The 22,294-nt window shown below is 44.9% G+C and overlaps 2 protein-coding genes across 16 annotated transcripts in view; one reads left to right on the top strand and one right to left on the bottom strand.

Moving 5' to 3' along the window:
* CACNA1C (calcium voltage-gated channel subunit alpha1 C) overlaps positions 1-22,189 on the bottom strand; it is a 459,127-nt gene extending 436,938 nt beyond the window's left edge. For all 14 annotated transcript variants that reach the window (XM_024992752.2, XM_024992747.2, XM_024992758.2 and 11 more), the window contains exon 1: positions 21,821-22,189. In XM_024992752.2, the coding sequence (XP_024848520.1) occupies positions 21,821-21,956 (136 nt within the window). In that variant the 5' untranslated portion in view covers positions 21,957-22,189. The remainder of the gene's footprint in view (positions 1-21,820) is intronic.
* The window catches only part of DCP1B (decapping mRNA 1B), a 42,484-nt gene that overhangs the window by 929 nt on the left and 19,261 nt on the right, over positions 1-22,294 (top strand). For both annotated transcript variants that reach the window (NM_001034467.2, XM_010805648.4), the window contains 2 exon segments: positions 3,182-3,222; positions 5,210-5,337. In NM_001034467.2, the coding sequence (NP_001029639.1) occupies positions 3,182-3,222; positions 5,210-5,337 (169 nt within the window).

Genomic DNA, 22,294 nt, shown 5'->3' with positions numbered 1-22,294 from the left:
TCAGGCACGTGTTACCATAGTTACCGAGTGAGTAACTGTAGTGGTTACCTGGGGAGGCCTTTCTACAGCCTCATCGGAAAGCCCAGGTGTCACAATGCATTATTTACAGGAGTTATGTTTTCCTGCTTCCTGGACTTGTTGCCTTCAGACAGTGCATAATTCATCCCACAAAAGGTCATTCTTTCAGAGTACTCATTTTCAAGGTTGTGGTAGCAGGAAAAAAAGACAGAGACCTGGTTTAGCTGCAGGGCAGTTGCTGGGGGCAAAAGAACTGTCACCGTGTCTCCACAGTGGGAGCTTTTGGACAGAAACCTGATGGAAGTGTGTGGGACATTCTTAAGATAGAGGAGACAGTACTTGGAGGTGGACATAAAGGAGGAGGGTTCTTATGACACTAAATATGGATGAAGGATGACTTCAGGCATTCAGCAGGAGGAATATGGAAGGAAGAAGGGACAGAAAATGAGCTGCTGTAAGGAAAGTTAGGGCTTCCCTGGTGGCATGGTGGTAGAGAACCCGTCTGCCAATGAGGAGACCCGGGTTTGATCTCTGGGTCAGGAAGATCCCCTGGAGAAAGAAATGGCAACCTACTCCAGTGTTCTTGCCCAGAGAATCCCATGGACAGAAGAGCCTGGCACTAGAGAGGGGGCAACTAGAGAGCCCTTGCATCACAGCTGCTGAGCCCGCCCCCCCTCAAGCCCCCTCACCCTCAAGCCTGTGCTCCACAACTAAAGAAGTGCCCAAGAGCCACAGCGAAGACCCAGTGCTGCCCAAAAGGAAGTACAGCCTGCCAATCAGAGTCTCTGGGTGTGAGGCCCAGGCATTTGTTATTCGTTGAAGGCGTCTTAGGTGACTCAGATGCTGCGTATGTGATTGAGAAAAGCAGGTTTAGAGGGTAAATGGAGATTGACTTTTCATTATTTTAACAGAATAATCAGATGTAGATTATGTTGTTTGGAAAGTGTCCACTAGTCTGCCAAACCCCAGTAGTTTGCGGACTAGCATTGTTTTACATTCTACTTTATTGTTTTAAATTTTGAACGGCTGAATTTTTTTAGCACTTCTTAGATTTTATAATATAGTATCAAATCATTAGATTGTACTTTTAAAATTTAAGCTAAAATCCCTCAGAACTGTAAACTTTTAATACTTTAACATAAAAGTCTTTTTTACTTGCAGGACGTAAGGAGAATCTAATAAAATTTTGCTTTTACTGTCTCTCAAACCCCCAAACCTGGCTTTGCATAGAAAGAAAAAAAAAGTCTGCTTACCCTGGATAACTGTGGAGGGAACAAGAAAATGCATGAATATGAGCTGTTTCAGCCATAATAAACCAGAAATTGACACCCAAAGGCCTTTTCATCTAAGTGTCCTAGAGCCTTTGATAAAAAATATGTTTTTAATAAAAAAGTCTAGGTGGTGTAAGCTGGTCATCCCTTTTCAGTGGAGAAACTGAGACAAAGAACATAAATCAATTCAGAATTGCATGTTTTGAGTCAGAGAATAATTTCAGGAGAAGCATGCCTTGAATTTCCAAAACTAAAATTGGACATTAAAGCCCTTTTTTTTCCCTTAAGGAAAAGGTAATTTCTGTTACTGCTTCGTTAAGGAAAAAACAAATAAGTCAAAGGCTATTAGCTTTCTCTACACTGATCTGTTCTCAAGGCAAGAATATTGAAGTGGTTTGCCATTCCCTTCTCCAGTGGACCACATTCTGTCAGACCTCTCCAATCCAACCAGTCCATCCTAAAGCAGATCAGTCCTGGGTATTCATTGGAAGGACTGATGCTAAAGCTGAAACTCCAGTACTTTGGCCACCTCATGCGAAGAGTTGACTCATTGGAAAAGACCCTGATGCTGGGAGGGATTGGGGGCAGGAGAAGGGGACGACAGAGGATGAGATGGCTGGGTGGCATCACTGACTCGATGGACATGAGTTTGGGTGAACTCCGGGAGTTGGTGATGGACAGGGAGGCCTGGCGTGCTGCAATTCATGGGGTCGCAAAGAGTCGGACACGACTGAGCAACTGAACTGAACTGAACTGAGTACTGATCTGTATGAAATCTTGCCTAGGATATGGGATGAAATAGTCCAGAGTCAAATACTGAAAGACAGAAAAGTGTTCTGTCTTCATAGCAAGTAGTCACTTTACTTAATCCATTTAAGGATGATGAAATTACTTGAGCATGGAGAAGCTCGTGCTTCCAATTTCTTGTGTGCCTCTTGAGAATTATCATTTTAATATTATAGTTTTGTTTCCTAAAGAAAGTATTTTTCACCAAAAAGACAAGAGTACTTAAATTTTGAATGGCACTGCTAATGGACATTAAAAAATAACAAAATATTGAGAGGTTTAATAGAATGCTGGGATTAAGCCATGTAAATAGCAAAAGTATATTTAAAATTCTGAGTTACATAGTCTAATTACTAGTTAATCAGACAAATGCATACCTAAGTTTTTTTTTTTTTTTAGTAAGCAGAGCATTTTCATCAGGGCCTGGAGAGATGGAAAAGAGCCCTTCCCAGGGAACTGAAATGATCACTTCTCATTTTCACTTTACAAGTTTCCCACTTCCTTTGAGGCTTATTTCTTGCATCCTAGCTGGGTGATGTTTCCGTCTTACTTTATTTCAGTTTTCTGCACCAAATAGGTGATTAATTTGTCTAAGAACCGCGGCTGCGTCGCTGTCTTCTATGTAGTAGATGAAGTAGAGTTACAGGCAGGTCCTCCATTCTCCTGGGTGACAGGACATGACAAGAGAAAAGGAAACCAGAAAGCGGAGGCAGAGAGGGTCGTGTGACACCAGTGGTGTCTGCGGCTGGCCGTGCCCCCAGCCCAGGGACAGAGGGCTGGCGGCGCGTGTACTACCACCCTTCTTTCTTAGGAGGCTGCGGCATGTTTGTTTCCTTTGTCCAACCAGAGGTGTGTGCGGCCCCTGTGCTTGGTAAAGAGAGGCGGCAATGGTTTGTTTGTAAATGGCAATAGGAGGGCACTTCCTGCTGCTTAAGCAACAAAGTCACCGCTGACAAAGTCTGCTTTTCGCCTTTCCCTAAGAATTACCCCCCACTTGAAACAGAATCGAATCCCTATTCTCTAAGATACTGTGTTCTCTGACCTCTGTGACTATTTCCTATTAGTGAGGAGAATATGCTTAAGTTGCTGTTTGTTTTATTTCTTAGGAAAAGACTGATGTGGAGGGAACCTTATTTGTTTACACAAGGTAAGAGTCCTTCACTTTTATAAAGAAGCTGACAGCCTTTGAGTCCTGTCTTTAGCTCTGTGTGTCCCCCTTCCTCAAGTGGAGTTTTATTACAGTTCAGAGACGTGCAGGCACTGAGTCTGAGTTTGAAGTAACTAGTTGACATATGGAAGGGAATACTGAATAATGTCATCTGTCTAGTGTGGTGAATACTAATTACAGAATATAATGTGAACTCCAGTATAGCTGAACTTAAATCTTTGTGTTCTTTTTAAAACAGAATTAAATATTTATTCTTCAGCTCAAGTGAGTGGTACAAAGTGCTTGAATATAGTGAACTGATGAGGAGCTAGGAGTGCACTGTTGAGAATGTTAGATCATTTAAGCAGTGTCTGGAAGAGAGTGTTATTGGCCACCCCCGCCTCTGACTCTTTAAAGAAGCATGATCCAAGATTAAAGATGTCTCTGAGTCCTCCATTGTATAGCTAACAAAATAAGTATTAGGAAAGATTTAATAAATTCATGTTTTAGGGTAATTTTTATCACATATTGTTAATATCTGTATAGTTAACACATACACACAGAGATATGTAGTGTGAGTACTGTCTTGACAGCTAAACTTCTTGTTCGCATAAACATTCACATAAAATGCCATAGCTGAGTCCTGTCACCATCAGCTGGTTTCAGAGATAGGACAGAGGCCTGGTGCAGACTCTTCTCATACACACACACACACACACACACACACACACACACACACTCTCTCTCTCTCTCTCTCTCTCTCTCTCTCTCTCATCTGTGTTTATACGCCCATTCATCTTTGAAGATAAACCACGGTGTGGCTAGACCATCCCCGGGATCAGGTGACAGGCAGTGCCTGGACAGCCGCAGAGGCTTTGCAGAACTGCCAAAATACTGGAAGGATCAAATTCTGATTCTGTAAAAACACCTAATCCCATTTTAAAAATGATGTCTTTGCTTCCCCCCATGTCTGTCTGTAATAGAGTTACGCCCAATGGTGGTTTTCAGAGCACCCTCTGTTGAGAGCTTTGGGAGTCACTCTTCACACTGCCCCAGAATTTAACTTGAAATGATGGTCGTGATTACATCTGGTATTGCTCATATGCCCAGCACCGCTCTACCACTCAGTAAAATAAATTAGGCAAGGATGGCCTTCCATCAGTTTTAAAATAAATCTCAAAAGAAAACTGTGGTTAGTAAATCAGGTGATTGGAGGTGAAATAAAACTTGAGATGCAGACCCCGTTTCTCCGGGTTGCGCACAGCATCCCTGTGGGTGTGTCCCCCGGCCCCGAGTGAATCTGCAGGCCTGCACGTGTGCCTTGTTTTGTTACGGAAGTTGCACAGTTGGGTTGGTGTCTGGCTATCCTCCAAGGGTAGACAGATGCACTTGTGGTTGTTAGCTTCGGTGTGATCAGGGTTCTCCCTGCCTGACAGACAGTAGGCACTACAGGTTTATTGAACAAAATTAAAAATAAAAAGTCACTAAATGTACAGTTTTATGGACAAAAAATGTTATAGTAGCTTATCTGTGAGACTGTTGGCTTTATCTTGAAGAAAAGTAGATATCTGCTCTTTGCTTTAAATTGTATAAACTTTTAATTGTACTGTATATCCTCACTAGTTCATTGACCAGAGTTACATTGTTTCTGTAAGAAATGATGCAACTTTCAATTTCAGACCAACACCAACATTTCCTGTAACTGTGATACAGTCAAGCTTCTTTAAAAGTATGTGTCAGTAATTTTTTTTAAAGTGGTTACCATGTCTGCCTTAAATGAGCTTGCAGCCTAGGTGGGGAAACGAGCTGTGTGTCTGTGCACCCCCACCCCCCAGACATAGGGCTGGACTTCACTGTACTCGTGCGCACGTTGGTGCGGCTCACGGTGAAGGGGCAGGAAGGCTGAAGGTGCGACGGCCGCCCCTGTCCTGGAAACGCTTGGCTCTGAACGCCCCCTCTCCATGTCCCCTGCCCCGGCAACCTCTAGGTCCGCATCTCCGAAGCACGGCTTCACCATCATGAACAGGCTGAGCATGGAGAACAGGACGGAGCCCATCACCAAAGACCTGGACTTCCTGCTACAGGACCCCTTCCTTCTCTACAGAAACGCCAGATGTGAGTCTGCACGTGTGAGGGACCGTGGTGATGGTCGTGGTGTTTGGTGTCCGTGACTGGGGTCAGCACGGGTGGCCTGGGAGGTGCAAGGCTCGGCAGGGGATGGTGTCTTCCTCGGGAGAGTTAGATGGAGACAGTGTGACTGAAGGTGTGAGTGTTTAAAGCTCGTCCTCCGCAGCTGGGCCGCTTTGTGTGTGAGCCCGAGCGGGGCCGGGGAGGTGAGTCCTGGGCCGAGAGACCACAGAGGACCTCGACTAGCGATTGAGCTTGTGGGTCCCTGCGGCTGAGCATCCAATGGGATGCTCGAGGGAGGGGGCCTGTCTTCCAGAAGCACTGTCTTTTGAGTGCATAGTAAATGGACATTAAAGTCCAATGAGGTTTTATTGTTAAGAACTTCCTAACACTTGGTAAAGCTGCAGTCCTGTTAACTAAGCAGTCCCTGTCAGGCTTGAAATGAGGTAGCAGCCGCCCACCCACCATCTATGTCCATTTCCCTCTTGCGTCTCATCTGACTGCTTGTGCTGCACTGTGGGGCGGCCCACAACAGTGGGTGAGAGTGACACGATTCAGGAGCTTCTCCACACAGGAAATGGGAGCAGACTAGGAGCTGCAGGATCACGGGTGCCTGTGCTTGCTCCGTGATGACTTTGCAGTTCAGAAATGGTTTCTGTTCATCTTCCACCCTATTCTTTGAGCTCAGGGTACAAGAATTTGCCTACTGTGTACTACTCAGTGTTACCTTAGTAACAAATGTAACACGAGTCATATTTTGTGCTTTATCCCCATTGACTTGTTCTGAAGTAAATATAGCATCACTTTAATACTATATTTACTTAAAATTATATTCACTTGTAACTGAGTTGTCCTAATAGGTGGTCATCCTATTTAGAGCATGCAGTTAACCTTTTATAAGAAAAAAATTACAGGAATGCTATTAAACATGACTTTCTAATGGCAGGTCCTGTGAAGTGAGAAGTTTAGTAAAATAGAGAAATATTTTGTTTTCTATTCCTGTTTCTTTGCCCAAAGGTGTAGTTTAATCAATTGTAACTTGTAGTTCAAATTTTTTGTGTACTTACTGTTATGTCAGGTTATATTTTCTTTTTTTGAGATTATTAGATTCTATGTGAGATTGATTTGTAATTCAAATCCTAATAAAATTAACCACAAAAATAAATATAAAATGAACGACTGTCAGTGGCTTATAATAATTTTTGGTTGCTCTTATTTTGGATAAATACTGAGTCTAGTCGATATGGATGATACTGACCAATTCTTGCTGCAGTATTACCTATTAGGTAGTATATACTATACCAAAGATAGGAAAATACAAGCTCTGTTTGACATGGTTGATCTCCTTAGCCCCACAGGGTTTGTCTGCTAGGGTCTGGTAAACATGCTCAGCCCCTCCTGGGCTCCACGCTACGCTGTCCCATGCTGTCCTGCGGGCGGCTGGTCTGAATCGAGCTGATCTGTGTGTGTCAGAAACACACTGATTTTCACAGACTTTAGTACCAAAAAAAAAAAATGTAAAAAAAAAAAAATCTCAGTAGTCTTATATCAGTTTACCTATTGAAATGGTAATATATTTTTTAGTATATTGAGTTAAATAAAAAGTCTTATTAAACTTAATTTCACCTGCTGCTTTTTATTTTATTTAAAATTCCATTTGTGGCTTTCCTTTGTGGTTCACCCATGTTTCTATCGGATGCACCGTTCCAGGTGTTTTCCTTCATTTTCCCATGTTTCCTCGTCCCAGCTCTGAGGGGCAGACTGCTCCCTGCTGCTTTGCAGCTGAGAGAACCGAGCGTCTGGGGGCCGCAGCCCTGCCAGACCCGCACGTTCTGACGTCAGGCCCGCTGCTTTCCCTGCACCTGCTGGGCTGCCCTCGCCCCTGTCCCGCATGAGCGCAAATCGAAGGCAGCCTTCTCGGTGCATGTTCAAGTGTCTCTAATGAGCTTCCATAGGAAAAAAGTGAAATCAGTTGAACAGCGGGGAGTGAAAGGGAGTGAATCTGTTTACCTTCCTGAGTTTATTTTGCTTTTTGTCTTTATTATCTGGTGCATCTTGACTGTGCAGCCAGTCATTCGGTTTTAGTTTATTTACAAAAGCCTCTTCAGCCTCTGACATCTGAGTTTCCCAGAAGGCTTTGCTCCAGGTGCTCTCAGAGGGTCAGTACCTTGCAGATGTTTTTAAATAACTCTGATACTCAGTGTGATAACTGCCCCGGGTTTGTATATTCTCTGGTGGTATAAAGATTCATTCATCAGCCTTTGGAAGATGAACCCAGCTTCCCTCAGGACTGTTTTTTCGACTGTACCTCTCGAGTTCTGTTGAGTCAGGGATCTCTGTTTAGTCCTAACGTTTTACTTGTGCCAGCGTGTGTCACAGGCCAGGTTGGGACACGTCAAGAGGCAGCACTGAGAAAGGGTTCTGGTGGGTTTTTCAGACTCTAGGTTTTTAAACACTAAGTTTAAAAAAATTAGTACCTGAAGAGGTAACTGTCCCTTTCTAGAATTGTATGGATTTAGAAGAGCAAAATAAAGAGGTAGATATCTCAAACTTTAATTTAATTAAAAACAAATGTTAATGAATAAGTAACTTTGGATTTTGGCCAAACACAACCTATATGGTTTTATTACAGTAAAACATTCATGATGTTCAAGCCTGGCTGTCATGAAGTTTGACCTCTGTAAGCTTTCAAGGTACATAGGGTAGTTGCTGTATTAGGACAGAAATTTTATTTTCTCAACAAACTTACACTGAGCATTACTGCCTCCCAAGCATGACGTCATCGCTTTCTATGGGTTATTTAATTCTCATCACTTTTCCTTAGAAATCCTCCTATTTCTGTTTTGTAAATGAGGAAACTGAGATTAGAGGGATTACATAATTTACGGAGTCTGTAACTTTTTTGAGATGGAAAGAGCATCTGAACTGAGTAAGCCCAGCCTCAGACGTGCAGGCCCACGCAGCAGAAGTGCCAGCAGAGGAGCAAGGGGTCTGAGCCAGGTTTACCTTTTAGTTTTGCAGTGTACGCTCCAGAGGTGAAAAAGCAAGTTTCTTTTTTTTTAGGTTGAGGATCTACTATATCTCAGTTATTAGAAAAGAGAATATCAAATAAAAATAATGTCACATAAAGCTGAATTTGGCCATTTCTTGTATATCATTACCCTCTAGTAACTGTTTGCCATTTCAAAACTAAATAAGATTCTGGTATAGGGAGATGTATTTTAGAACCATATTTTCCTGTAAGACTAAGACTGTATCATCTTATTTAAGATAAGTTACAGACAGCAATGGCAGGAAGATTTCAGAGCTTAGCCAGCATGTTGAATACAGTATTGTCTATGGTGACAGAATTAGAATGAAATTCTTTTGAGCTGGTTGATTTTATTGCAGACATAAGCTTGGCGCTTACAGCAGATCAGAAAAGGCAGAAGTCAAGATACTTAGAATCAAAGCTGTTTTAGAAAACCGCTCAGTTTTAAAGTGAATTCACCATATTGGGTAGTTTTGTTTTCATAAAGAAGCACAATTTGAATGCTTCATTGACATTTTAGGATCTGAGAAAAGCTGCCTCAAGTAGTGGAAAAGGGTGAAAGTGATGGTTACAGACAGTCCTCCTCTTTCGGCTACACTGCGTCCTACAAGTTCCCTTTTAAAGTGATTGGCTGGTAGACTTCTGGCTCAACGTGGTAGATTGAACACATTCCTGAAGCAACTGAAATGACAATGAAGGAGTAAAAAGAAGATACAAACCCACGAAGATGGAGGGTGGATTTTATGAACAAGACAGAGGAGGACCTGCTGTGACTGCTTCACTCTTCACGACCACTAGCTGTTGCCCTGCAGGAGGTGGCACCTCTGGTCTGTTAACATCAGACCCGACAGTGTGATCTGGTTCCTCCCGACTCACCCCTCCAGGAGGCTTTTGTATAATCCTCTCCCCACCCCAGGCCTCAAGTACGGTTGTGTGAGTCACTTTGGCCAGAGAGATGTGGGTAGAAGTGAGCAGATATGTACAAACCAGCTCCTGACTGACCACATCTCTTCCTTCTGCTGTGAGGACTCAGGTTGTTTAGGCAGAAACTGCTCTGTCAGCCTGGGTCCTGGAATGATGGTGACATGATACAGAGGTGGCCCATGACAGACATGTACTGCGTAAGCCATTGACATTTGAGTGTTGTTTGTTACTGCAGCGTAACCTGGGCTATTGTGACAGATACACAAGCCACGCAGGAAAGTGGGGGAATCCAAGCATAGGTTGGAGGTAAAAGAATTCTGAGAACAGTGGTAAAAAGTCCATGGTGACCCCCTGTGCAGCTGAACTAAAGAAAAGTCTTTAGAGTAAGAAGATGGAGGGCTTCAGAAGGGTATCCAAGAAAAAGTTTACACCTGAGAGTTTGAATCTCTTGGGGTATTTACAGTTCCTTTTTCAGTGATTTTGCTTAATGATGTAGAAACATTGAAAGCTAAGGGCATGGAAAACAACAAGGGAAGCAATTCTTAATTCCTGGGAAAACAAAATTTTGTACAGAAAAGGAAATTAAGTCATAGTACACCATTTGGCTCCACTGATCATGAAGACAAACACCAAATGTGAGATAGTGTTATACTTTACATTGGAAGTACGAGGTGGGGAAATTGTGTTGTGTTTCTAGGTGAGAGTGTGCATGTATTGTCAGGAAACTAAATTCTCTTCAGTGTATTTTTTAAGAATCAAAAAATAGTGTAGGGACGTCTCTGGCGGTCCAGGGGTTAAGATTTCACCTTCCAACGCAGAGGGTACGGGTTCGATCCCTGGCCAGGGAGCTAAGATCACATATGCTCCACAGCCAAAAAACGAAAGCATGAAACAGAAGCACTACTGTAACAAATTCAGTAAAAGACTTTAAAAATGTTCCGCATCAAGAAAAAAAATCTTTAAAAACAGAAGGAGTACACATGACATAGGAAAACAGATTGACACAACAGAGAAAACACTGGATGAGAAAGAGATGGAGAGCAGAAGTCACTGTCAGGGAGGAGGCTGCTTTTGGGGAGCAGCAGTCAGGCCCATCATGGCTGGAGAACTCTGCTGTTGGTTGTAAAACCTCAAAGCGTCTGATATTTAAAATTATATATATATATGTTTTATTTTTATGAAAATTTAAATTAAAAATACAACTGGAGAGGGCTTCTCTGGTGGCTCAGTGCACCTGCGTAGCAGCCAGCAGGGGACATCTCGTGCCCCTGTCTATAGAGCTCGGTCTCCACGGAAGGGACTTTAGCATGCGGTGATGGCAAAGTGAACTCGAGGCTCCCAGTGGCCGGGTCTCAGCCCTTTCCTCTTTCCAGTCCCACGTCCATCCCAGGCCAGGCTTCTGTTACATTACCTGCGCTGGTTCATAACTCCTTAGAGTGAGAAATAAGCTTCCAACACCAGCCAAAATAGAGCAGGTTCACATTGACACTCCTCTCACTGGCTATAGTGAAAGTTGTGGACAGAAAACCAGAGAGCCTGCGGATTCTAAGAGTAAACAACAGCAGGCGTATCAAAAGGGAAGTGAGAACTTGAAGAACAGCCAGTGTGGTGGCGAGTCTCCTGGTTTATTTGCTCCTGCTTTATCTCCTGAGTGTGACTCAAGAGCGAGCCATGTTCCAGGACTGCGGACAGAAGCAGCAGAAACCAGGGGAAACCTCTCTGTGGAGGCCTGGAGAGTGCGCTCCTGTGACTCAGAGTGTGAAGAGTCTCCCCTCCCCTCCCAGCCCGGCCCGAAGCCGGCTGCCCTGCAAACCTAGGCTGCCACCTCAGCAGTGAGGGATGACAGGCACGTGACATCCCACGGAAAGGCTGCCTGAGAGACTGGAGAAGGGTCCCCTGTGGCCTCAAGCGTGCAGGGAACTCATACGAGATGTATATATATAGGCTTCCCAGGTTGCACCAGCAGTAAAGAATCTGCCTGCCAATGCAGGAGACGTTCAATCCCCGGGTTGGGAAGATCTCCTGGAGGAGAGCCTGGCAATGCACTCCAGTGTTTTTGCCTGGAGCCTGGTGGACTATAGACCATAGAATCACAGACTCAGACACAAGTGAAGCAACTTAGCATGTGTGTGTATACACACACACAGACACACACACACACACACGTCTTCCCTGTGGCTCAGACAATGAAGAGTCCACCTGCAATGCAGGAGACGCAGATTCAATCCCTGGGTTGGGAAGATCCCCAGAAGAAATGAATAGCTACCCACGCTAGTATTCTAGCTCGGAGAATCTCATAGACTATATAGACACTGGAGTCTCAGAGTCAGACATGGCTGAGTGACTTCCACTTTTTCATATACATATATATATATATGGGCTTTTTTATTGATGTTTCTTTGCTTTACCCTGCACGCTGCCCAGCTATGGAGACTACTTGACAGTGTGAGAAGTTAGACCTCTTGAAAGAAACCCTGACTCTGGCCAGAAGACTGGGGAGAAGGGCCCCTGTGAGCTGGAGAGTGCGCTGGACAAAAAGACGCCCTGATTCTGTCCCTGAACTGACACAGATCCCGAACTCACCTGTGAGCATCATCCACACACACACACCAGAGCCACAGAACCGCAGCCAAGACCCAGAGAGCTAACCCACCATGTCCGCCACCGCCACGCACCAGGCCAGCCCCTGAGTGGCATCTGCACAGGGCAGACACACCTCTGAAAACAGAGCTGACTTGGGAACCATCGTCCACAGAAGGCGGGACGGGACTTCCAGTCTGTTGTTCAGTCACTCAGATGTGTCCGACTCTGCAATCCCATGGACTGCAGCATGCCAGGCTTCCCTGTCCTTCACCATCTCCCCAAGTTTACTCAGATTCATGTCCATTGAGTCTGTGATGCTATCTAACCATCCTCCTGTGTCTAAACCTGAACAGCGTCTCGACACTCTGAAGAGTTTTCAGAAGACTCAGATTCTCACAATCTCAACAAAATGTCCAAATGCAACGCAGCATTATCCATCACACAGAGAGCCAGGAAAATCTGACAGCTCTCATGGGGAAGGTTGGTCAGCAGATGGCTGCCCCAAGATCACCCACATGCTGGCGTGGTAGGCCAGTGGCTGGCTGTAAGGCAATTACTGTGCCCTGTGAGGTGGCACAGGTCCTCAGAGATGAGTGGAAAGATGGAAATTCTCAGCAGAGAAGCAGTGTAAGAACTCAAAGGGAACATTTGGAACAGAAAAATAAGGTGTCCAGTGAATGGCCTTACTAGCAGTACAGAGATGGCAGAGGAAAGACGAGTCAGGGAACATGAAACACATCAGTAGATACTATCTGACCTGAAGAATATACAGGGAAAAGGTTAAAAAACAAAGGAAAAACAGGGCCTCACAACGCCTGATGGCCCGTACCAAAAGGTCTGAATTTGTGTCACTGGAGTCCCACGAAAGGAGAAAGGCTGCTGTAGAAAAAGTATTTGAAGAAAGCATGGCTGAAATTTTTCCAAATTTGGTGAGGCACAAATGTATGGATTCAAGAAACTCAGAAAACCCCAAACAGGGTAAACTCAGAAAAAAATCATGCCCATAACCATCATCAAACTGGTGAAAAACAGACTTTAACAAACAAAAAGCCTTGAACCAGAAATGACCCATTACAGAACAATGTTTTGAACGACAATAAATTTCTCTTAAGAAACCTTGGAGTCTGGAAGACAGTGCTGTCCCCCTCGAATTCTATCTCTAGTGAAAATGTTCCTTGGGAAGGAAAGTAAAGATACTCTCAGATAAAAGAAAATCTTCAATACTTCCCTGTCAGCAGACCTGCTGTGAAATAAAGGCTGAAAGAAGTTCTTCAGACCTAAGGGGAGTGTTGCTGAGGGAAGGTCGGGGCCTCGGGGTAAAGGAGGAGCAACATAAATAGTAAAAAAAAACGCTCAGATTCTTTAAAATGCAAATGACACAAAAGCAAAAGTTACAGCAGTGTCAGGAGGGGGATTCTTTGTGTATAGGTGTAACTCACACGACAGCTGTAAGGTTAAGGGAGGTGGGGGACAGGAGCTGTGTGGTTGTGAAGTCTTTACATTTTGCTTGAAGTGGTGAAATAACTGTGTAAACTGAAGTTAGATATGTATAGTGTGATTCCTAGAGCAGCCACTTAAGAAAGAACCAATAGATAGATGAAAACTGAATACTAAAACATTTTAATAATCCATAAGAAGGCAAGAAAGGAGGTACCAACAGAGCAAAAGACAGGGGAGACAAACCATGGAAACGCTAATTAAAAGAAAACCTCTTGGGAGTAACATACACACTACTGTGTAGAAGAAAAACAACAGGGACCAGCGGTCTACCACAGGGAGCTCTGCTCAATACTGTGTAACAACCTATACGGGAATTGAATCTGAAAAAAATATATATATACCTGAAATGAGCACAATGTTATGAATCAACTATACTTACATTTTTTAAAATAAATAGATTTTTTTTAAACTTGACGAAAGCCAGAGATGCTATATTAATATCAAAGTAGACATCAGAACAAAGAAAATTACCAGGGGTAAAGAGATACATTGCATAATCTTAAAAGGATCAATTCACCCGAAATACTTAACCATCATTAATACATGCACACTCAAAAGTTAAAACCCGCAGTTGTGCTTGGAGACTTGAGCCCCGTGTTCTGTGACTGGCAGAACAAAGGGCAGCAACACATCTGTAGGGGACTTGAATAACACCATCGACTCACTTGAGGCAATTGACGTTTATCGGACGTTCCACCAACCACAGCAGAAGACAGCCTCTTCTGAGGTGCTCATGGGCCAGCGCCCAAGGTCAGCTTTATCATGGGGCATAAAGCAAGCCTGAAGATTTTTAAAGAAATAGGAACCATACAGAATATGCCCTCTGACCACAGCAGAACTGAACTAGAAACCAGTAACAGATAACCTGGAATACCCGCAAAAGTTTTCAAATTAGACAACACACATCTAAATAACTCATGTGTCAGAGAGGGAAGAAAATTAGAAAACAAGCTGAATAAATATGAAAAGACATGTCAAATGCGAGTGATATTGGACTGGTAGGGAAATTTATAGCGTCAGATACTTCTATTAGGAAAGAAGAAAAGTCTCAAATGGGTAATTCAGGTTCCACCTTAAGAAACTAGAAAGAAGAGCAAATTAAGCCCAAAGCAAGCAGAAGGAAGGGAAAATAAGAGCAGCAATCAATAAGACACCAAAAAACAGGAGAGAAAATCAGCAAAACCTAGAACTGGTTCTTTGAAAAAAGTAAAACAGATAAACCTAAACTCCTTGCCAGAATGATCCAGCTTGCCTGTCTGTACAGGTCAACCATGACTGCCATGCACATTACCTCTTTCTGTTCTAACTAGTACATACCCAAAAGACTTCTCTACAAACCCTCATAGTAATTTTATTTGTAAGAGGATAATAGCAGTGAGAAGGTCAAATTTGCACAGATAGGTCAGAATTTGGAAGCACCCTCTTGTGAGACACTGGTTCTCGGTGCCAGGTCACCATGAATGAACTAGTCGTGGACCACCCGTGCTATGCTGAAAGCATCGGCATGGGTCGTAAATTACAGGCCCCTTGTGCACAGGCCTCATCTTATCTTTTATTTGTATTCTGTGTTACCAAATGAACACGGCAAATGACCAGATCTGGATAAGTAGGTAGGCATAATGTACTTAAAGTAACTCCCAGATACTTGTATCTTAATCCGAGTCATTACACACCTACATATATCTGATGTTTCTGTCCAGTCTAATGATGTTCTGCTCAGGGTGATCGAGAAGGAGCCACAGAGTGGCCCCGCTTTCCCAAAATCCCTCCCTCTTTATGACTTCGTGATGGAGATTGACACAAAGATCCTGCCTTGAGCTCAGGTCACAGTGCTTGAACCTGGGCAGGTGGCGGAAGATGCAGGGGGTTTTGGTGCCATCAGCCTCTCCTTGGCCTCAGACCGCTGGGAGGAGCGAAACCTCTCCCAATCCAGCAGATTCTAAGTCCTTGAGGCTTTATCATCTGTTGTCTTAACCTTGGAATCAGTTCAGGCAGTTACTACAAAAGCAATTTGAAAGGTTAAAAGTGAGCCCTGTGTAAATTTATTACTAGGGAAATGAAAGTCATGTTATCTGCCCACAGATAATGGCGAGTTTATTTTTCCATTCTGAGATCCCTATTGGTATGTCCGTAGCCTCAGTTAGTACTTCCTAACCTTTTGGGGGTCACAGAGCCCTTTGAGAATCTGATGGGCTTCCTGCCTGCCTTCTTCCCCCACGCCTTCAAATATCAGCTTTTTTCCTGCTACGGGCCAGGCCTTGTTCTGGGGGACTGTGCTTCATGCTGACCCACCTCCAAAAGCACTTGTCTGCACGTGCACACACCATCTCCCATACAAACTTCAGGGATTGAGTATTGAACCACTGAAGTTGTCTAGAGTCCAGAAATCCCTTCAAAGTAATTGTACGAGACCTCCCCGGTGGCACGGTGGACAAGAATCCACCCGCCAATGCAGGGGACACAAGTTCGATCCCTGGTCCAGGGAGATCCCACAGGCCACAGAGCAGCTAAGCCCACGCAGCACCACCACTACTGAGCCTGTGCTGTAGAGCCCGCAAGCCGCAACCCCTGAGCCCGAGTGCTGCAAGCACTGAAGCCCGTGCACCCTGGAGCCACCGCAGTGAGAAGCCCACACTCCTCAACTAGAGAGTAGTGTCTGCTTACTGCAACTAGGGAACAGCCCACCCAGCAACGAAGACTCAAATACTTGACGCTCTTGCTGACAGAACCTTAGTGTTTGCAGGAATGACAACAGAATGTTGTCTGTTCAGGACCTGGGCAGGGAGAGGAAGATCCTCGTTCAGACCACGTTGGCGGGGAGGGGTGGGTACAGGGAGTTTGACCTTTCATGGCGGTCAGAAGAGGTGCTCTGTGCTGTCAGTGGGCTCATTGCTATGCATGAGTGCAGTGGCCCGGACAGCCTTCAAGGACACTCTACCCGCCCCCCGCCCCCCACCCCCAGCCTGTGCTTCTTAAGAAGAAGCAATTTTAAATTTACACTGTGGGCAACAAATCTTACTCATTGTAGCCTCCTCTGCCATTCTAACTGAAAAACTGACCTCTTCCCTACAAACCATGGCTCAGGAGCTAATGTGTTTTCATACGTGATTAAGGGGCGCACGTCTACAGGGAACTGAGTGATGACGCTTGTCACTCCATCCTTAAACCCAAGAGTTGCCTTTTTGTTCTCTTGACGGGGTTCAGCACGTGAACGGGTCTGAGCTCTGAAGGAGACTGTTTATCTCAAGAACTGGCCCGCTCTGAAAAGCCACAGCAGAGCCTCACTGTGGGTTCTTGTGTTTCTGCTCTTGCCTTGGGATACCCAACAGCTCCCTGGGTTACACGCTCTGTGTGGGTCCTCAGCGCTCCTCTCGCCTGGCCAGCCAGTCCACGCGGCCTTCACTCCTCATCCTTTGGGACCAGGGGACTCACTGCAGACAGGACCTCACACGGAGTTCAGGGGAAAACTCTCTCCTTGGAACTTAACAATCTGGCATGCGTAGATGAGGAAGACCATGTGACAGCACTGTGTAAGTGACGCACAGATACGATGTGAGAGGAGAGTCAGAGAGAGGCCACTCTGGGAGATTTCCCTGGTGGCCTAAGACCCCACGCTCCCAATGCAGGGGCCCCTGGTCAGGGAGCTGGATCCCACATGCCGCACCCGCAAGATCCTGCATGCCACAACTAAGAACCCAGCGTGGCCAAAAAAATAAATAAATATTTTTAAAGAGAGGTCACTTTTATTTTATCTGAACCACAGAGACTTAACGTCCTCGACTTTACCAAGAAACATCTGTGTAGCAGTGCTGTTTGGATTTACGCGCTGCTCTTGTGACTCGACAATGACTGTATTTTATCATTTGTTTTTGAAAGCCCAGACTAACATGCTAGAAGTCTGGATCTCGGCAGAGAGAAACTGGATTCCAAAACGTTTTCTGAAATGCTTAATGAGTGAAGCGTCTTTTAGTTTCCCTAACACGGTGCTTTGCATGTGGCAGTCGCTCGGGACGGCTGCATCGAGTGTGTCTATTCTTGTCCAAAAATCACTTAGAAAGTAGTCTCAGATAATCAATTTGAAGCTATTGGGATGTTATTTTTAACCCACAGAAGGAAAAAATTACAATTTTTTCATGTTCCTGTGGGTTTTGGAGAAAGGAAGTTTTAGGCAAGAACTGGTATTAGAATTATCCTCTGTGTCAACCATAGGACTCTAATTTAAAAAGGAACCAAACCATAATTTGACTGCTTATAACCGAAAGGGCTCTGGGTTAAGTGGGGTCTGCTATTTCCATAATTATAGATTAAGGTTGAAACGAAAGACGTACAGAAACTCCAGCTTATTTTCCCTCAGTCACAAACTAGCATGAGGCCCCATTACTAAACCACTGCTGTGTGAAATCTTAGAAATTTTTCATTGATTATATATTTCTATGGTTAGTGTATTTCAACAAAGCTATTCCTATCGCTGCTGCTGCTGCTGCTAAGTCACTTCAGTCGTGTCCGACTCTGTGTGACCCCATAGACGGCAGCCCACCAGGCTTCCCCGTCCCTGGGATTCTCCAGGCAAGGACACGAGTGGGTTGCCATTTCCTTCTCCAGTGCATGAAAGTGAAAGTGAAGTCGCTTAGTCGTATCCGACTCTTCGCGACCCCATAGACGGCAGCCCACCAGGCTCCCCCGTCCCTGGGAGTCTCCAGGCAAGAACACTGGAGTGGGTTGCCATTTCCTTCTCCAATGCATGAAAGTGAAAAGTGAAAGTGAAGTCACTCAGTCGTGCCCAACTCTTAGCGACCCCATGGACTGCAACCCACTAGGCTCCTCTGTCCATGGGAGTTTCCAGGCAAGAATACTGGAGTGGTAGCCTTCTCCGATTCCTATCACTAGTAAACACTTAATTCAGTAATCTGATTTCAACATGAGAAAGTCTGTTTTTCATCAACACAAGTTTCTGACCTGTAAAAAATACTCTGTTTTATGTTTGCCTTAAACATATATTCCCCACAAACTATAATTCTATGGGACAAGACTTATATTGCTATATCGAGATTCACTCTGGATAACACAGTTTCAGTGTGTTTTGGGAAGAATTGACAGTTTTAAGATAATGTAGGTGCTTATCTATGTAAGCTTCAGAATACTACTGTCAGATTCGACCGGAATATGCTGTGTTTTCTGCCACACCAAAGCACTAATGCTTGTACACCAAGAGAAACACTTGTAAACCTGCAGATTAATTGCATTATTTGAGCTCTGAGTTGCCGGTGCCTGACAGATAGTCCATCGGGGAACTGGTGTATGGTAGCCTCGTTGTAATAATAAATACACAGGAAATGAGAACACTGGTGCCCACGCAGTGCTAGGCTGTCAGAATTTACAGCCGCAGGGAGCTGATGGCAAAAGCCCATCAGCATAAGTTATGCCAAAGATGATCAGGTGTTTGATGCAAAATAAACTCGGAGTGAGGGCGGGAGCATGAGAGGGTTGGTGGAGGAGAGCCCCATGCTGTGAGTCCCTGGGAAGCTGTGGTCGGCCATGGGGAGGCCTGCCTCGTCCAGACTACAACGTGTAAGCCGGGATGGAGGCACCTGTCGTGAAGATGGTTCAAGATCTAACGTCTTGGATTTCAGTTTAACTCAACAAACATCTGTTGGATACACCACACTGCTCGTAATGCAGTGGGGGGAGCAGTAAACACTTATGACATGGGCTTTTTCTTGTCTAGTCCAAGGATCTACAAAAAACTATAGGAGCAAAGAAGCAGGAGTCTAGAGGAGTCTTGAAGGACAAGGTGTCGGGAGGGAAGACACATCAGAGAGCCCACACCTATCTTCTGGGAGATTTGGGGGTTAACCAGTCAGTTTATGGGCAGAATTAAACTATAAATTTAAATGGCCAACAAAACAGAATAAATTGTTCCTATTTATATTTATTATCACCCATGACTATTTCTGCTGCTTATTTTTGTGTTTATTTACTCTGTTAAATCTCCCAGACTAAAGCAACTTTATCCTCAAATAAATAAAATTAGGAAGTTGGTATATAATTGAGAAGATTCCATGTGACCGTTGATGAACCTGAGGGCAGAGAGACCTCAGATTGCCTGTTCGGGAGCATAAGGACCTCTGTGGGGATTTGGAAGGTCTAATGACATAACGTGCATTTGTTACAAGTGAAACCTTTGGAAGATTAACCCATCTTTTCCTCTGAAGACAGTGAATTCTCATTTACAGTTGGGAGATCCATATAATTTGATCCAAATTAGTGTACCGGTTTAGTCGAGAGGCTGATTCTTTGTCATTGTTTATGGCCTTAACTTTGTAAGGAAGTTATTTAGAAGGAGGAAGGTTGTTTTCACTTCATAGCACTTGTCTAGGCTTTCTCCTGTTTTTCCCCAAATGTGCATGTTTCAGTCACTCACAAAATACAAGCTGCTTCTCATCCACTGGGAACCTCTAGTGTTTGGAGATCATGGGACCCCTGATTTGTGAGGTGCAGTAAAACCATGTCACATGAGAAGAACCAGACCAGGGGCCAAAGATAACAGTGCTATGTGGACTCTCGGGGCCAGCAAAGGTTCTGTCCGGGTTTGGTCAGTGGAGCTGAGGCAGAATATGAATGAAAGAATGTGACTCTATAGGCCTTAAAGAGCGTGCGGATGGAGTGCGTCTTCAGTGCATAGTCCGAATGGGGCGGAATGGCCGGTCAGCACAGAGCAGCCATGCAACCCGTTGCCCAGCCGTGGATACAGAGCCCGCCTCACAACCCCTGCCCTCAGACACCCCGCTTCCTGCACCCCCTTCTCCTCCTTCCCTCCACCCTCCCTTGGGTCCTCGTGAGTTCACACGAACCTTAGTTTAAACAAGATGACTTCCCATCTCTTACAACCACATCTCCAAGTCATTCAAACATAAACATTGTTTTTATACTTTATGTATTTTGTTTGTAACGGCCGAAGAGGGGCATATTTTATGCAAACAGATTGAACCGGGAAACGGGACTGTGGCCACAGGAGACCACCCTCCACCTGTGTGTCAGGTGCTTGAACCACCCACCTGTGCCCACCTCCAGCTCTGACGGTTCATGACCCTCACTTTCTGATTGTTAAACTATCCTGTGGTCTTTCGGAAGGACAGTATGTGTATGTCTGCATGCGCAAGCACAGGCATGCTTAGGAACAAATGCCAGTAATCAGTCACCATCCTTGAGGTCGAGCTACAAAAACTATCGGGAAAATCAGGACAAGAAATCAAGCAATTCTGTATTCTAGCAAAGCCTCAACAACAAGTGTTTACACCAAGTGTATGATTAGATGTTCTTGGTCCTTCCACTGGGATTATTATTCCACTCATTTGAGAAAGACTTACTGAAGGGAATGGGGTTTGAAGGAATTTTAAGATTTTTGGCTTATCCTTAAGTGCCCAGAAGAGGTTTGTGTAATTTACACTCCCTGGTTTCCATGGCTTTTCCCAGTGCAAAGAGAGGACTTAAATGCCTTCTTTCCTGCCTGCTGTCCTATCCTTTTGAGAGAAATTAGTGAGATCACTTTGAAAGGGAATGACAGTGGGGTGGGAGGGGCGGAAGCAGTACCACATCTGACGTCCTATCCTGCTTGCACAGACGTCACCGTCGCAGTTCCAGCTGACCTACTCAGTAACCATATGGAAATATGGCTTGTATTTTAAAGTTGCCCACGTTAGCATGAATATCGCTAAAAGATCACAAACCCCCTTCATGATTTGGAGTTGAAAGATTTTTGAGGCCAAATATGGAACAAATGATGAATGTCTTCAAAGAAGAGATTTATAGAAATAGTTGTTAAAACATAAACTAGATGAGGTAACCCCCAGGGAGGTTGGAGAATAACCTCATGCACCATGCTAATGAGGATCGGAGGTCCCCTAATGCAGGTGCACTCAAGGACATCTGCTTTTCCCTCTGTGACCCTTTCAACCAGCCTCTTCAAATATCAATTTTAGACTTTTCTGCTGGAGAAATTTAAAAAGAAGAAAACAACATCAAATACCATCAGCTTGCTCTCTCTCATGTCTACTGTACCCTCAACATTCAGATGTGAGATCTAATACGTAAATTCTGCTTTGCTCATCTTTCTTGCAGAATTAGAAGGAAAGTAGAAGGCGTAAATAGATGGCATTTTAACAGACAGGTCCCAGCGGTGGTACCTTGCCTGCTGCCTCAAACATTGCTCTTTTCAACCAAGAATTCCCAAAGCATGACATAAACCAGGCTAAGGCAGTTTTTAAGCAGAATTTCACGGCTATACTGTTAAAGGCCTGCATTCATCAACATGAAGAAGACTGAACCCAAAATGTGTTCATGGCGTGGGGAGGCCCATCCTGGGCGTCATTAACTGATTTAGAGTGAATATCAACAGTATCTTCCTAGTCCTCCCCCCATCTTTGGGTCTCTTACCTCCAGGAGAGACATAGGAGCAGCTCAGCTGAGCCTCGTGCACCAGCGTACCCCTGGAGCCCGCCTGGGTTTTGGCGGGGCGGCGGGGCAGCGGCTGGTACCCGGGCGTGGAGTGGGGAAAGAAGGCTCGCAGCATGGTGGGTCTGAGGCCCCAGAGTGCTCAGAGCATCTCCCGCTGACCGCTCAGCACCCCGTGTCCCAGGCTCGAGCTAGGCTGCAGCGACCACTCCCAAGTCTGAGAATGCCAGGACCACACCTTCTCCCTCGGTTCTGTTCAGCTTGTCTTCTTTCCTTCCTGCGGCGCCCACTGCCCACCCCAGGCTGGCCTCGCCCTGCGGCCGCCCGGGAAGAAGGGAAGCGAGATGTGATGGATCTATCAGCCCGTCAGCTTGGCACCTCCCAGCCGGTGACAGGCTCTGGTTTGCGTGGGTCACTACCAGCCCCTGGGACACAGGACAGCGATAGGCCTGCCCA

Source organism: Bos taurus, chromosome 5, assembly GCF_002263795.3.
Source record: "Bos taurus isolate L1 Dominette 01449 registration number 42190680 breed Hereford chromosome 5, ARS-UCD2.0, whole genome shotgun sequence".
In the NCBI taxonomy this organism is placed as follows: domain Eukaryota; kingdom Metazoa; phylum Chordata; class Mammalia; order Artiodactyla; family Bovidae; genus Bos; species Bos taurus.
The sequence above is the reverse complement of the archived record's forward strand: the minus strand, read 5'-3'. Positions and strand labels throughout refer to the sequence as shown.